The sequence below is a fragment of the Catharus ustulatus genome, chromosome 1 (assembly GCF_009819885.2).
Source record: "Catharus ustulatus isolate bCatUst1 chromosome 1, bCatUst1.pri.v2, whole genome shotgun sequence".
Lineage (NCBI taxonomy): Eukaryota > Metazoa > Chordata > Aves > Passeriformes > Turdidae > Catharus > Catharus ustulatus.
Genome location: NC_046221.1, coordinates 164,410,128 through 164,425,972, shown reverse-complemented (window position 1 = coordinate 164,425,972; position 15,845 = coordinate 164,410,128). Strand labels below are relative to the sequence as shown.

General features: G+C 60.2%; 1 protein-coding gene across 1 annotated transcript in view; it reads left to right on the top strand.

Annotated features, from left to right (window-relative positions):
* CPSF1 (cleavage and polyadenylation specific factor 1) overlaps positions 1-15,845 on the top strand; it is a 72,380-nt gene that overhangs the window by 20,677 nt on the left and 35,858 nt on the right. The window contains exons 10-19 of the mRNA XM_033072442.1: positions 827-920; positions 2,657-2,744; positions 2,828-2,953; positions 3,837-3,888; positions 5,519-5,613; positions 7,059-7,133; positions 7,764-7,844; positions 9,596-9,685; positions 10,669-10,785; positions 12,478-12,619. Of these exons, the coding sequence (XP_032928333.1) occupies positions 827-920; positions 2,657-2,744; positions 2,828-2,953; positions 3,837-3,888; positions 5,519-5,613; positions 7,059-7,133; positions 7,764-7,844; positions 9,596-9,685; positions 10,669-10,785; positions 12,478-12,619 (960 nt within the window). The remainder of the gene's footprint in view (positions 1-826; positions 921-2,656; positions 2,745-2,827; positions 2,954-3,836; positions 3,889-5,518; positions 5,614-7,058; positions 7,134-7,763; positions 7,845-9,595; positions 9,686-10,668; positions 10,786-12,477; positions 12,620-15,845) is intronic.

The following is a 15,845-nucleotide window of genomic DNA, read 5'->3' as shown; positions in this document are numbered from 1 at the left end:
TCCCTGTCCCTGTCGCTGTCCCCTCCCTGTCCCCTCCCTGTCCCCATCCCTGTCTCCTCCCTGTCCATGTCCTTGTCCCTATGTCCCCATCCCTGAGTGTCCCTGTGTCCGTGTCCTTGAGTGTCCCTCTCCCTGAGTGTCCCTGTGTCCCTGTCCCTGAGTGTCCCTGTGTCCCCACCCCTGAGTGTCCCTGTGCCCTGTCCCTGAGTGTCCCTGTCCCTGAGTGTCCCTGTCCCTGAGTGTCCCTGTCCCTATCCCCACCCCTGACTGTCCCCATCCCTGACTGTCCCTGTCCCTGTGTCCCCATCCCTGTGTCCCTGTCCCCATCCCTGTGTCCCCATCCCTGTCCCTGTGTCCCCATCCCTGTCCCTCTGTCCCTGTCCCTGTGTCCCCACCCCTGACTGTCCCTGTCCCTGACTGTCCCTGTGTCCCTGTCCTTGTGTCCCCATCCCTGACTGTCCCTGTGTCCCTGTCCCTGAGTGTCCCTGTCCCTGTGTCCCTGTCCCTGTCCCTGAGTGTCCCTGTCCCTGAGTGTCCCTGTGTCCCCATCCCTGACTGTCCCCACCCCTGACTGTCCCTGTGTCCCTGAGTGTCCCTGTCCCTGTGTCCCTGTCCCTGTGTCCCCATCCCTGACTGTCCCTGTCCCCACCCCTGAGTGTCCCTGTCCCTGTGTCCCCATCCCTGAGTGTCCCTGTGTCCCTGTCCCCGAGTGTCCCTGTCCCTGAGTGTCCCTGTCCCTGTGTCCCCATCCCTGTGTCCCTGTCCCATCCCTGACTGTCCCTGTCTCTGGCTGTCCCTGTCCCTGAGTGTCCCTGTCTGTCCCCAGGGATCCAGGAGGGGGTGAGGATGACTCTGGACTGTGCCCAGGCCACCTTCATCTCCTATGACAAGATGGTGATCTCGCTCAAGGGGGGGGAGATGTGAGTCTGGGGGTGTCACCAAGGGGTCCTGGGCTGTCCCCAAGGGGGTTTGGGCTGTCTCAAAGAGATTCTGGGCTGTCCCCAAGGGGTCCTGGGCTGTCCCCAAGGGCTTCTGGGGTGTCCCCATGGATTCTGGGGTGTCCCCAAGGGGCTCTGGGGTGTCCCCAAGGGATTCTGGGGTGTCCCCAAGAGGTTTGGGGTGTCCCCAAGGGATTCTGGGGTGTCCCCAAGAGGCTCTGGGCTGTCCCCAAGGGGTTTGGGGTGTCCCAAATGGGTTCTGGGGTGTCCCCAAAGGGGTTCTGGGCTGTCCCCAAGGGGTTTGGGGGTGTCCCCAAGGGGTTTGGGGCTGTCCCCAAGGAGCTCTGGGGTGTCCCCAAGGGGTTTGGGGTGTCCCCAAGGGGTCCTGGGGTGTCCCCAAGGGATCTGGGGTGTCCCAAATGGGTTCTGGGGTGTCCCCAAGGGGTCCTGGGCTGTCCCCAAGGGATCTGGGGTGTCCCCAAGGGGTCCTGGGGTGTCCCCAAGGGATCTGGGGTGTCCCCAACGGGTCCTGGGGTGTCCCCAAGGGATCTGGGGTGTCCCCAACGGGTCCTGGGGTGTCCCCAACGGGTCCTGGGGTGTCCCCAAGGGATCTGGGGTGTCACCAAAGGGTTTGGGGTGTCCCCAAGAGGTTATGGACTGTCCCCAAGGGATTTGGGGTGTCCCCAAGGGGTTTTGGGGTGTCCCCAGCAGGTTCTGGGGTGTCCCCAGGGGTCCTGGGGTGTCCCCAAGGGGTCCTGGGCTGTCCCCAAGGGGTTTGGGGTGTCCCCAAGGGGTCCTGGGGTGTCCCCATGGGATTTTGGGCTGTCCCCAAGGGGTTTGGGGTGTCCCCAAGGGGTTCTGGAGTGTCCCAAAGAGGTTCTGGGGTGTCCCCAAGGGGTTCTGGGGTGTCCCCAAGGGGTCCTGGGATGTCCCCAAGGGGTCCTGGGATGTCCCCAAGGGGCTCTGGGGTGTCCCCAAGGGGTTTGGGGGTGTCCCCAAGGGATTTTGGGGTGTCCCCAAGGGGTTCTGGTGTGTCCCCAAGGGGTTTGGGGGTGTCCCCAAGGGATTTTGGGGTGTCCCCAAGGGGCTCTGGGCTGTCCCCAAGGGGTCCTGGGCTGTCCCCAAGGGGCTCTGGGGTGTCCCCAAGGGGCTCTGGGGTGTCCCCAAGGGGTCCTGGGCTGTCCCCAAGGGGTTTGGGCTGTCCCCAAGGGATTCTGGGATGTCCCCAAAGGGATTCTGGGGTGTCACCAAGGGATTCTGGGGTGTCCACAAGGGATTTGGGGTGTCCCAAAGAGATTCTGGGGTGTCCCAAAGAGATTTTGGGGTGTCCCAAACAGATTCTGTGATCTCCCCAGGAATTTTGGGGTGTCCTGTCCCTCCAAAATGTCCCCTGTGTGTCCTGGCCCTGATCAGGGATGGGTTGAGTTCTGTCCTGTGGGACATGGGGGGTCCTGGGTTTTTTGTTGGGGTGTTCCAAAGAGATTTTGGGGTGTCCCCAAGGGATTTTGCTGTCACCTGTCACCCTCCCTGAAGTGTCCCCTCCCATCCCAGCTATGTCCTGACGCTGATCACGGACGGGATGAGCTCTGTTCTGTGGGACAAAGGGGGGATTTTTGGGGGTGTCCCCATGTATTTTGGGTGTCCCCATGAATTTTGGGGTGTCCCCAAGGATCTGGTGTCTCCTGTCACCCTCCCTGAAGTGTCCCCTCCCGTCCCAGCTACGTCCTGACGCTGATCACGGACGGGATGCGCTCCGTGCGCTCCTTCCACTTCGACAAAGCGGCCGCCTCCGTCCTCACCACCTGTGTAAGCACCTGGGCTCACCTTGGGCACACCTTGGGGACACCTTGGGGACATCAGGGGACAGCTGTGCCCCTCTGTGTCCCCAGATGGTCCCTCTGGAGCCCGGCTATCTGTTCCTGGGGTCCCGCCTGGGCAACTCGCTGCTGCTCAGGTACACGGAGAAACTGCAGGAGGCGCCGGCTGGGGCGGGCAAGGAGGGGCCTGAGAGACAGGTGAGAGCCCAGAGCACACCTGGGGGACACAGAGCACACCTGGGGGGCACAAATCACACCTGGGGGGCTTTAAATATCACCTGGGGGGCTTCAAAATTCACCTGGGGATCCTCAAATCCTTCCCGCGACCCCAAATCCCCATCCCAGAGATCCTGGGCAGGGTGGGCAAGGAGGGGCCTGAGAGACAGGTGAGAGCACAAATCACACCTGGGGGGCACAGAGCACACCTGGGGGACACAGAGCACACCTGGGGGACACAAAGCACACCTGGGGGGCTTTAAATATCACCTGGGAATCCCCAAAATTCACCTGGGGGGCTTCAGAATTCACCTGGGGACCCCAAATCCTTCCCGCGACCCCAAATCCCCATCCCAGAGATCCTGGGCAGGGCGGGCGAGGAGGGGCCTGAGAGACAGGTGAGAGCACAAATCACACCTGGGGGGCACAGAGCACACCTGGGGGACACAAAGCACACCTGGGGGGCTTCAAAATTCACCTGAGGGGCTTCAAAATTCACCTGGGGACCCCAAATTCCCATCCCAGAGATCCTGGGCAGGGTGGGCAGGGAGGGGCCTGAGAGACAGGTGAGAGCACAAATCACACCTGGGGGACACAGAGCACACCTGGGGGACACCAAAATTCACCCGGGGGGCACAAATCTCACCTGGGGATCCCCAAAAACCACCTGGTGGGATTCAAAATTCACCTGGGGACCCCAAATCACACCTGGGAATCCCCAAATCACACCTGGGGAACCCCAAATCTCACCTGGGGAATCCCCAAATTCACCTGGGGATCCCAAATCTCACCTGGGGACCCCAAATCACACCTCGGGGACGCAAATGTCACCCGGGGGACCCAAATCTGTCCCTGTCCCCCCCAGGAGGAGCCCCCGGTGAAGAAGAAACGCTCGGAGCCATCGGGGCCGTGGGCAGGTGGGGACACCTGGGGACATCTGGGGACACCTGGGGACACCTGGGGACACCTGGGGACACCTGGGGGACATCTAGGGACACTTGGGGACACCTGGGGGGTGTCTGGGGACACCTGGGGGTACTTGAGGGACACCTGAGGACATCTGGGGAACACCTGGGGGGCATTTGGGGACACCTGGGGGATATCCTGGGGACACCTGGGGATACCTGAGGGACACCTGGAGACATCTTGGGGACACTTGAGGACATCTGGGGACATTTTGGGGACGCCTGGGGGATATCCTGGGGACACCTGGGGATACCTGAGGGACACCTGGAGACATCTTGGGGACACTTGAGGACATCTGGGGACATTTTGGGGACACCTGGGGGTATCCTGGGGACACCTGGAGACATCTGGGGGACATCTAGGGACAGTTGGGGACACCTGGGGGGCATTTGGGGACATCTGGAGACATTTTGGGGACACCTGGGGACATCTTGAGGATACCTGAGGGACACCTGGGAATAGCTGGGGACAGCTGGGGACACTTGGGGACACCTGTGGGGACACCTAGAGACACTGGGGGGTGACAGTGACAGGGAGGGGACACACCTGGGGACTCCCTGAGTCCTGGGGAGGTGACACAGGTGACATGGGGGGTGGCAGAGGGTGGGGGTGGTGACAATGACAGTGTCACCTGGGAGCACAGGGGGTGACAGACATGTCCCTGTCCCCAGGGGGGTGGCAGTAGGTGACACACCTGTCCCCAGGGGCGTGGCACAGGGGTGGCAGTAGGTGTCACAGGGGTGGCAGTAGTGACATGTGTCACACCTGTCCCTGTCCCCAGGGGGTGGCAGTAGGTGACACAGGGGTGGCAGTAGGTGACATGTGTCACACCTGTCCCTGTCCCCAGGGGGTGGCAGTAGGTGACACAGGGGTGGCAGTAGGTGACATGTGTCACACCTGTCCCTGTCCCTGTGGCAGGGGGGGGGTGGCAGCAGGTGACAGGTATGTCCCTGTCCCAGGGGGTGGCAGTGTGTCACACCTGTCCCTGTCCCAGGGGGGTGTCACAGGGGTGGCAGTAGGTGACAGGTGTGTCCCTGTCCCAGGGGGGTGGCACAGGGGTGGCAGCAGGTGACAGGTGTGTCCCTGTCCCAGGGGGGTGGCACAGGGGTGGCAGCAGGTGACAGGTGTGTCCCTGTCCCCAGGGGGGTGGCACAGGGGTGGCAGCAGGTGACAGGTGTGTCCCTGTCCCAGGGGGGTGGCACAGGGGTGGCAGCAGGTGACAGGTGTGTCCCTGTCCCAGGGGGGTGGCACAGGGGTGGCAGTAGGTGACAGGTGTGTCCCTGTCCCCAGGGGGTGGCAGTGTGTCCCAGGGGGTGGCAGCAGGTGACAGGTGTGTCCCTGTCCTCGTGCAGGGGGGTGACACAGGGGTGTCAGTAGGTGGCACAGGGGTGGCAGTGTGTCACACGTGTCCCTGTCCCAGGGGGATGGCACAGGGGTGGCAGTGTGTCCCAGGGGTGGCAGTAGGTGGCAGTAGGTGACAGGTGTGTCCCTGTCCCAGGGGTGGCAGTGTGTCCCAGGGGGTGGCACAGGGGTGGCAGTAGGTGTCAGTAGGTGTCACACGTGTCCCTGTCCCTGTGGCAGGGGGGAAGCCGCAGGCTCAGGACGAGGTCGATGAGATCGAGGTGTACGGCAGCGAGGCGGCCTCGGGGACACAGCTGGCAACCTACTCCTTCGAGGTACTGGCACCTGTGTCACCTGGGTCATCTGTGTCATCTGTGTCACCTGTGTGTCACTGTCACTGTGTCATCTGTGTGTCACTATCACTGTGTCATCTGTGTCACTGTCACTGTGTCATCTGTGTGTCACCTGTGTGTGTACCTGTGTCACTTACTCCTTCGAGGTACTGTCACCTGTGTCACCTGGGTGTCACCTGTGTCACCTGTGTCACCTGTGTGTCACTGTCACTGTGTCATCTGTGTGTGAGCTCTGTCACCTGGGTGTCATCTGTCACTGTCACTGTGTCATCTGTGTCATCTGTGTGTGATCTGTGTCACCTACTCCTTCGAGGTACTGTCATTGTCACCTGTGTGTCACTGTCACTTGTCACTGTCACTGTCACCTGTGTCACCTGTGTGTGATCTGTGTCACCCACTCCTTTGAGGTACTGTCACTGTCACCTGTGTCACCTGTGTCACCTGGGTGTCACCTGTGTGTCATCTGTCACTGTCACCTGTGTCACCTGTGTGTGATCCTGTGTGTCACCTGTGTGTCACCTGCTCCTTTGAGGTACTGTCATTGTCACCTGTGTCACTGTCACTGTGTCATCTGTGTCACCTGTGTGTGAGCTGTGTCACCTACTCCTTCGAGGTACTGGCACCTGTGTCACCTGGGTGTCACTGTCACTGTGTCATCTGTGTGTGAGCTCTGTCACCTGGGTGTCATCTGTCACTGTCACTGTGTCATCTGTGTCACCTGGGTGTGAGCTGTGTCACCTGTCACTGTCACCTGTGTCTCCTGTGTCACCTGTGTCACCTGTGTGTGTACCTGTGTCACATCTGTGTCATCTGTGTCACCTGTATTACCTGTGTCACCTGTGTCACCTACTCCTTTGAGGTACTGTCATTGTCACCTGGGTGTCATCCATGTGTGAGCTGTGTGTCGTCTGTGTGTCACTTACTCCTTTAGGTACTGTCACTGTCACCTGTCACTGTCACCTGTGTCACCTGTGTGTCACCTGTGTCACCTGTGTGTGATCTGTGTCACCTACTCCTTCGAGGTACTGTCATTGTCACCTGTGTCACCTGTGTGTCACCTGTGTCACCTGTCACTGTCACCTGTGTGTCACCTACTCCTTTGAGGTACTGTCACCTGTGTGTCACCTGTCACTGTCACTGCCACCTGGGTGTCACCTCTGTGTCACCTGTGTGTGTCACCTGGGTCATCTGTGTGTACCTGTGTCACCTGCTCCTTCAAGGTACTGTCACTGTCACCTGTGTGTCATCTGTGTCACCTGGGTGTCACCTGTGTGTGTACCTGTGTCACCTGTGTGTCACCTACTCCTTCGAGGTACTGTCACTGTCATCTGTGTGTCACCTGGGTGTGAGCTGTGTGTCATCTCTGTCACCTGTGTGACCTGTGTGTGTCACCTGTCACTGTCACCGTGTCCCTGTCCCTGTCCCAGGTGTGTGACAGCATCCTCAACATCGGGCCCTGCGCCAACGCGGCCATGGGGGAGCCGGCCTTCCTGTCTGAGGAGGTGAGAGATCAAAAACCCCAAATGTACCCCAAAATAAACCCCAAAATAAACCCCAAACCCACCCCAAACCCACCCCAAAATAAACCCCAACCTGCCCTTCCTGTCTGAGGAGGTGAGGGACCCAAAACCCCAAATGTACCCAAAAATAAACCCCAAAATCAACCCCAAACCCGGCCTTCCTGTCTGAGGAGGTGAGGGACCAAAAACCCCAAATGTACCCAAAATGTACCCAAAAATAAACCCCAAAAAACCCCAAACCCACCCCAAACCCGGCCTTCCTGTCTGAGGAGGTGAGGGACCCAAAATCCCAAAATGTACCCAAAAACCCCAAAATCTACCCCAAAACCTACCCCAAAAACTCCAAATCCACCCCAAAAAACCTCAAAATCCATCCATAAAACCCCAAATCAACCCCAAAACCCATCCCAAAAATTCCAAAATCCACCCCAAACCTGGCTGCAGTCATCCCAAACCCTGACCCCAAACCCCAAACCCTGACCCCAAACCCTGACCCCAAACCCAAACCCTGACCCCAAACCCCAAACCCTGACCCCAAACCTGACCCCAAACCCCAAACCCTGACCCCAAACCCCAACCCTGACCCCACCCCTGACCGTTTTTCTCCCTCAGTTCCAGAACAGCCCCGAGCCCGACCTGGAGATCGTCCTGTGCTCGGGGTACGGCAAGAACGGGGCGCTCACCGTGCTGCAGGTACCCAAACACCCCGCAAACCCCAAATACACCCCAAATACACCCCTAAAACCACCCCATAAACCATCCTGAGACCCTAAAACCACCCCTGGGACCCCAAAACCACCCCACAAACATCCCCTGGACCCCAAAAACTCCCCTGAGACTAAAAAAACCACCCTAAAAACCTTCCTGAGATCCCAAAACCACCCCTGAGACCCCAAAAACATCCCTGGGACCCCAAAAACTCCCCTGGGACCCCAAACACACCCCTGGGACCCCAAACACACCCCTGGAACCCCAAAACCACCTCTGAACCCCAAACCTCCCAAGTCCCCCATACTCCAAATCCCCCCTGAAGCCAAAAACCCCAAATCCCCCCCAAACCCTTCACCTCAAACCCTGCACCCCAAAAACCCCAAACCCCAAACCCTGCACCCCAAACCCCGCACCCCAAATCCCCCGTGGGAGGTTCCCGGGGGTCTCTCCCGGTGCCAGAGCAGAGCTGGGGACAAACCAGGGTGACCCCAAAGTGTGGGGAGCACCTGTGACACCCCCGGACACCCCGAAATGGGGACACCCCAAAAATGGGGACACCCCAAAAACCTCCCTGTGACACCCTAAAAATGGGACACCCCAAAATGGGGACACCCCAAAATCCTGACTGTGACACCCCAAAATGGGGACACCCCAAAAACAGGGACACCCCAAAAACGGGGACACCCCAAAAATGGGGACACTCCAGAATGGGGACACCCTAAAATGGGGACACCCCAAAAATGGGGACACTCCAAAATGGGAACACCCTAAAATGGGGACACCCCAAAAATGGGGACACCCCAAAAATGGGGACACCCCAAAATGGGAACACCCTAAAATGGGGACACCCCAAAATCCTGACTGTGACACCCCCGGACACCCCAAAACGGGGACACCCCAAAAATGGGGACACCCCAAAAATGGGGACACCCCAAAATCCTGACTGTGACACTCAGGGACACCCCAAAAATGTGGGGACCCTGAAAGTTCCACATCCCTGTCCCCTCTGTCCCTGTCCCCTGTCCCTGTCCCCATCCCTGTCCCTGACTGTCCCCTCTGTCCCTGTCCCTGTGTCCCTGTCCCTGACTGTCCCTGACTGTCCCTGACTGTCCCTGACTGTCCCCATCCCTGTCCCCTCTGTCCCTGTCCCTGTCCCCTATCCCTGTCCCTGACTGTCCCTGTTCCTGTCCCTGTCCCTGTCCCTGACTGTCCCTGTCCCTGTCCCTGTGTCCCTGTCCCTGTCCCCATCCCTGTCCCTGACTGTCCCTGTTCCTGTCCCTGTCCCTGACTGTCCCTGTCCCTGACTGTCCCTGACTGTCCCTGTCCCTGACTGTCCCTGTCCCTGTCCCTGACTGTCCCTGTCCCTGACTGTCCCTGTGTCCCTGTGTCCCTGTCCCTGTCCCTGTCTCTGTCCCTAACTGTCCCTGTCCCCATCCCTGTCCCTGTCCCTGACTGTCCCTGTCCCTGTCCCTGTCCCTGACTGTCCCTGTCCCTGACTGTCCCTCTCCCTGTCCCTGTCCCTGACTGTCCCTGTCCCTGACTGTCCCTCTCCCTGTCCCTGTCCCTGTCTCTGTCCCTGACTGTCCCTGTCCCTGACTGTCCCTCTCCCTGTCCCTGTCCCTGACTGTCCCTGTCCCTGACTGTCCCTCTCCCTGTCCCTGTCCCTGTCTCTGTCCCTGACTGTCCCTGTCCCTGTCCCTGTCCCTAACTGTCCCCTCTGTCCCTGTCCCCAGCGCAGTATCCGGCCCCAGGTTGTCACCACGTTCGAGCTGCCTGGCTGTTACGACATGTGGACGGTGACAGCGCCACCCCCGCGGGAACAGGTGAGTCCTGTGTCACCTGGGTGTCACCTGTGTCACCTGTGTGTCACCTGGGTGTCACCCTGTGTCACCCTGTGTCACTTGTGTCACCTGTGTGTCACCTGTCACCCTCCCTGTGTCACCATCTCCTGTGTCCTTGTGTCACTCTCCCTGTGTCCCCCCATCCCTGTCCCTGTGTCCCTTGTCCCCAAGTCCCCTTCCCTGTGTCACCGTGTCCCCATGTCACCCTCCCTGTGTCACTGTCCCCATCTCTGTCCCTGTGTCCCAGTGTTTGTCCCCATGTCCCTGTGTCCCCATGTCCCTCCATGTCCCCTGTCCCCATCCTTGTGTATCTCCATGTCCCTGTGTCCCCCTGTCCCTGTGTCCCTGTCCCCCTTCCCTGTGTCCCCATGTCCCCCCATGTCCCTGTGTTCCTGTCCCTGTCCCTCCATGTCCCCATGTTCCTGTCCCCCATCCCTGTGTACCCATGTCCCCATCCCTGTCCCTGTGTCCCCATGTCCCCATGTCCCTGTCCCCATCCCTGTGTCCCCATGTCCCTGTGTCTGTCCCTGTGTCCCTGCGTCCCTGTCCCTCATCCCTGTGTCCCCATGTCCCATGTCCCTGTGTCCCCATGTCCCCCTGTCCCCCTTCCCTGTGTCCCCATGTCCCATTTCCCAGTGTCCCCATGTCCCCGTGTGTCTGTCCCTGTGTCCCTGCGTCCCCATGTCCCTGTGTGTGTCCCCATGTCCCTGTGTCCCTGTCCCCCATCCCTGTGTCTCCATTTCCGTGTCCCCATGTCCCATTTCCCAGTGTCCCCCTGTCGCTCTTCCCTGTGTCCCCATGTCCCCATGTCCCTGTGTCCCCATGTCCCCATCCCTGTGTCCCCATGTCCCTGTGTCCCCATGTCCCTCATCCCTGTGTCCCCATGTCCCCATGTCCCCATGTCCCTGTGTCCCTGTGTCCCCCTGTCCCTGTGGCCGTGTCCCCAGCAGGCTGTGTCCCCACAGCCGGAGGTGGCCCCGGGGACCAGCGCTGAGCCCGAGGGGACAACGGCTCCGGAACCTTCTGAGGAGGACGGGGAACGGCACGGCTTCCTGATCCTGAGCAGGGAGGATTCCACCATGGTGAGGGGACATGGGGACATGGGGACATGGGGACATGGGGACATGGGGACAGGGCTTCCTGATCCTGAGCAGGGAGGATTCCACCATGGTGAGGGGACATGGGGACATGGGGACATGGGGACATGGGGACATGGGGACATGGGGACATGGGGACAGGGCTTCCTGATCCTGAGCAGGGAGGATTCCACCATGGTGAGGGGACATGGGGACATTGGGGACATGGGGACATGGGGACAGGGCTTCCTGATCCTGAGCAGGGAGGATTCCACCATGGTGAGGGGACATGGGGACATGGGGACATGGGGACATGGGGACATGGGGACAGGGCTTCCTCATCCTGAGCAGGGAGGATTCCACCATGGTGAGGGGACATGGGGACATCACAGGGACATGGGGACATGGGGACATGGGGACATGGGGACATGGGGACAGGGCTTCCTCATCCTGAGCAGGGAGGATTCCACCATGGTGAGGGGACATGGGGACATCATGGGGACATGGGGACATGGGGACAGGGCTTCCTGATCCTGAGCAGGGAGGATTCCACCATGGTGAGGGGACATGGGGACATCACAGGGACATGGGGACATGGGGACATGGGGACATTGGGGACATGGGGACATGGGGACAGGGCTAGGGACATGGGGACATGGGGACATGGGGACATGGGGACAGGGCTTCCTGATCCTGAGCAGGGAGGATTCCACCATGGTGAGGGGACATGGGGACATGGGGACATGGGGACATGGGGACAGGGCTTCCTGATCCTGAGCAGGGAGGATTCCACCATGGTGAGGGGACATGGGGACATCACAGGGACATGGGGACATGGGGACATGGGGACATGGGGACAGGGCTTCCTGATCCTGAGCAGGGAGGATTCCACCATGGTGAGGGGACATGGGGACATGGGGACATGGGGACATGGGGACATGGGGACATGGGGACATGGGGACAGGGCTTCCTCATCCTGAGCAGGGAGGATTCCACCATGGTGAGGGGACATGGGGACATGGGGACATGGGGACATGGGGACATGGGGACATTGGGGACATGGGGACATTGGGACATGGGGACATTGGGACATTGGGGACATGGGGACATGGAGACATGGGGACATGGGGGACAGGGCTTCCTGATCCTGAGCAGGGAGGATTCCACCATGGTGAGGGGACATGGGGACATGGGGACATGGGGACATGGGGACAGGGCTTCCTGATCCTGAGCAGGGAGGATTCCACCATGGTGAGGGGACATGGGGACATCACGGGGACATGGGGACATGGGGACATGGGGACATCACAGGAACATGGGGACATGGGGACATGGGGACAGGGCTTCCTCATCCTGAGCAGGGAGGATTCCACCATGGTGAGGGGACATGGGGACATCACAGGGACATGGGGACATGGGGACATGGGGACAGGGCTTCCTGATCCTGAGCAGGGAGGATTCCACCATGATGAGGGGACATTGGGGACATCATGGGGACATGGGGACATGGGGACATCATGGGGACATCATGGGGGACAGTGACACAATTCTCGGGACTTCCCTTGATGCCGCATCCAGGGCTCAATGTCCCCTCAGTGTCCCCCATGGGGACAGCACTCATGTCCTGGGGGCTGCGTGGCTGCCATGCTCTGATGTCCCCAATGTCCCCAATGTCCCCGATGTCCCCAATGTCCCCAGATCCTGCAGACAGGACAGGAGATCCTGGAGCTGGACACGAGCGGCTTCGCCACGCAGGGCCCGACCGTGTTCGCCGGGAACCTGGGCCAGGGCCAGTTCATCGTGCAGGTGTCACCTCTGGGGCTGAGACTGCTGCAGGGGGGTGAGTGACACACCTGGGGACACCTGGGGACACCTGGGGACAGGGACACACCTGGGCCAGGGCCAGTTCATCGTGCAGGTGTCACCTCTGGGGCTGAGGCTGCTGCAGGGCGGTGAGTGACACACCTGGGGACACCTGGGGACACCTGGGGACAGGGACACACCTGGGGACAGGGACACACCTGGGCCAGGGCCAGTTCATCGTGCAGGTGTCACCTCTGGGGCTGAGGCTGCTGCAGGGGGGTGAGTGACACACCTGGGGACACCTGGGGACACCTGGGGACAGGGACACACCTGGGCCAGGGCCAGTTCATCGTGCAGGTGTCACCTCTGGGGCTCAGGCTGCTGCAGGGGGGTGAGTGACACACCTGGGGACACCTGGGGACACCTGGGGACAGGGACACACCTGGGGACAGGGACACACCTGGGCCAGGGCCAGTTCATCGTGCAGGTGTCACCTCTGGGGCTGAGACTGCTGCAGGGGGGTGAGTGACACACCTGGGGACACCTGGGGACACCTGGGGACAGGGACACACCTGGGCCAGGGCCAGTTCATCGTGCAGGTGTCACCTCTGGGGCTGAGGCTGCTGCAGGGCGGTGAGTGACACACCTGGGGACACCTGGGGACACCTGGGGACAGGGACACACCTGGGGACAGGGACACACCTGGGCCAGGGCCAGTTCATCGTGCAGGTGTCACCTCTGGGGCTGAGGCTGCTGCAGGGGGGTGAGTGACACACCTGGGGACACCTGGGGACACCTGGGGACAGGGACACACCTGGGCCAGGGCCAGTTCATCGTGCAGGTGTCACCTCTGGGGCTCAGGCTGCTGCAGGGGGGTGAGTGACACACCTGGGGACACCTGGGGACACCTGGGGACACACCTGGGGACAGGGACACACCTGGGGACAGGGACACACCTTGGGACAGGACACACCTGGGGACAGGGACACACCTGGGGACAGGGCCAGTTCATCGTGCAGGTGTCACCTCTGGGGCTGAGACTGCTGCAGGGCGGTGAGTGACACACCTGGGGACACCTGGGGACACCTGGGGACAGGGACACACCTGGGCCAGGGCCAGTTCATCGTGCAGGTGTCACCTCTGGGGCTGAGGCTGCTGCAGGGCGGTGAGTGACACACCTGGGGACACACCTGGGGACACCTGGGGACAGGGACACACCTGGGGACAGGGACACACCTGGGCCAGGGCCAGTTCATCGTGCAGGTGTCACCTCTGGGGCTGAGACTGCTGCAGGGGGGTGAGTGACACACCTGGGGACACCTGGGGACACCTGGGGACAGGGACACACCTGGGGACACCTGGGGACAGGGACACACCTGGGGACAGGGACACAGCTGGGCCAGGGCCAGTTCATTGTGCAGGTGTCACCTCTGGGGCTCAGGCTGCTGCAGGGGGGTGAGTGACACACCTGGGGACACCTGGGGACACCTGGGGACAGGGACACACCTGGGGACACCTGGGGACAGGGACACACCTGGGGACAGGGACACACCTGGGGTGACATCAGAGGGGTCAGAGGGTGGCCCACAGGTGACACAAGGGTGTGGCACCAGGGTGACACGGCTGGGTCAATGCTGAGGTGCAGTGACACTGAGGTGACATGGGCAGGTGACACAGGAGGTGACACAGGGGATGTGACAGTGCTGCTGTCCCATCTCAGGGGCACTTTGTCACCGAGGGTCTGGGGTCACACAGAGAGTGTGACATGGGTGTGACACTTATATGACGCTGATGTGACACTGGTGACACTGATGACATTGCTGTGACCCTGGTGACACTGATGTGACACTGGTGACACTGATGTGACATTTCTGTCCCCACAGTGACCCAGCTGCACTTTGTCCCGGTTGACCTCGGCTCTCCCATCGTGCCCTGTGACACTGTGACAATGTGACACTGTGATGCTGTGACACTGATGTGACACTGATGACATTGCTGTGACCCTGGTGACACTGATGTGACACTGATGACATTGGTGTCACTCCTGTCCCCTCACAGTGACCCAGCTGCACTTTGTCCCTGTTGATCTGGGCTCTCCCATCGTGCACTGTGACACTGATGTGACACTGATGTGACAATGTGACACTCCTGTCCCCCCACAGTGACCCAGCTGCACTTTGTCCCCGTGGACCTGGGCTCTCCCATCGTGCCCTGTGACCCTGGTGACACTGATGTCATTTGTGTCCCCACAGTGACCCAGCTGCACTTTGTCCCGGTTGATCTCGGCTCTCCCATCGTGCACTGTGACCCTGCTGTGACATTGATGTGACACTGGTGACACTGATGTGACACTGATGACACTGATGACATTGCTGTGACCCTGGTGACACTGGTGTCACTCCTGTCCCCACATCCCCACAGTGACCCAGCTGCACTTTGTCCCTATTGACCTGGGCACTCCCATTGTGCCCTGTGACACTGTGACACTGATGTGACATTGGTGACACTGATGTGACATTGGTGACACTGATGACATTACTGTGATATAAGTGACACTGATGTGACACTGATGTCATTTGTGTCCCCTCACAGTGACCCAGCTGCACTTTGTCCCCGTTGACCTCGGCTCTCCCATCATGCACTGTGACACTGTGACACTGTGACAGTGTGACAATGTGACACTGTGACACTGTGACAATGTGATACTGGTGACATTGATGACACTGCTGTGACACTGATGTGACACTGCTGTGACACTGCTGTGGCACTGATGTGACACTCCTGTCCCCACAGTGACCCAGCTGCACTTTGTCCCTATTCACCTGGGCACTCCCATCGTGCCCTGTGACACTGTGACACTGATGTGACACTGCTGTGACACTGCTGTGACACTCCTGTCCCCACAGTGACCCAGCTGCACTTTGTCCTGGTTGACCTGGGCTCTCCCATCGTGCCCTGTGACACTGTGACACTGATGACATTTCTGTGACACTGATGTGACACTGATGACATTGCTGTGACACTGGTGACACTGTGACACTGATGTGACACTACTGTCACTCCTGTCCCCTCAGTGACCCAGCTGCACTTTGTCCCCGTGGATCTGGGCTCTCCCATCGTGCACTGTGACACTGTGACAATGTGACACTGTGATACTGATGTGACACTGATGTGACATTGCTGTGACACTGATATGACAATGTGACATTGCTGTCCCCACAGTGACCCAGCTTCACTTTGTCCCCGTGGACCTCGACTCTGCC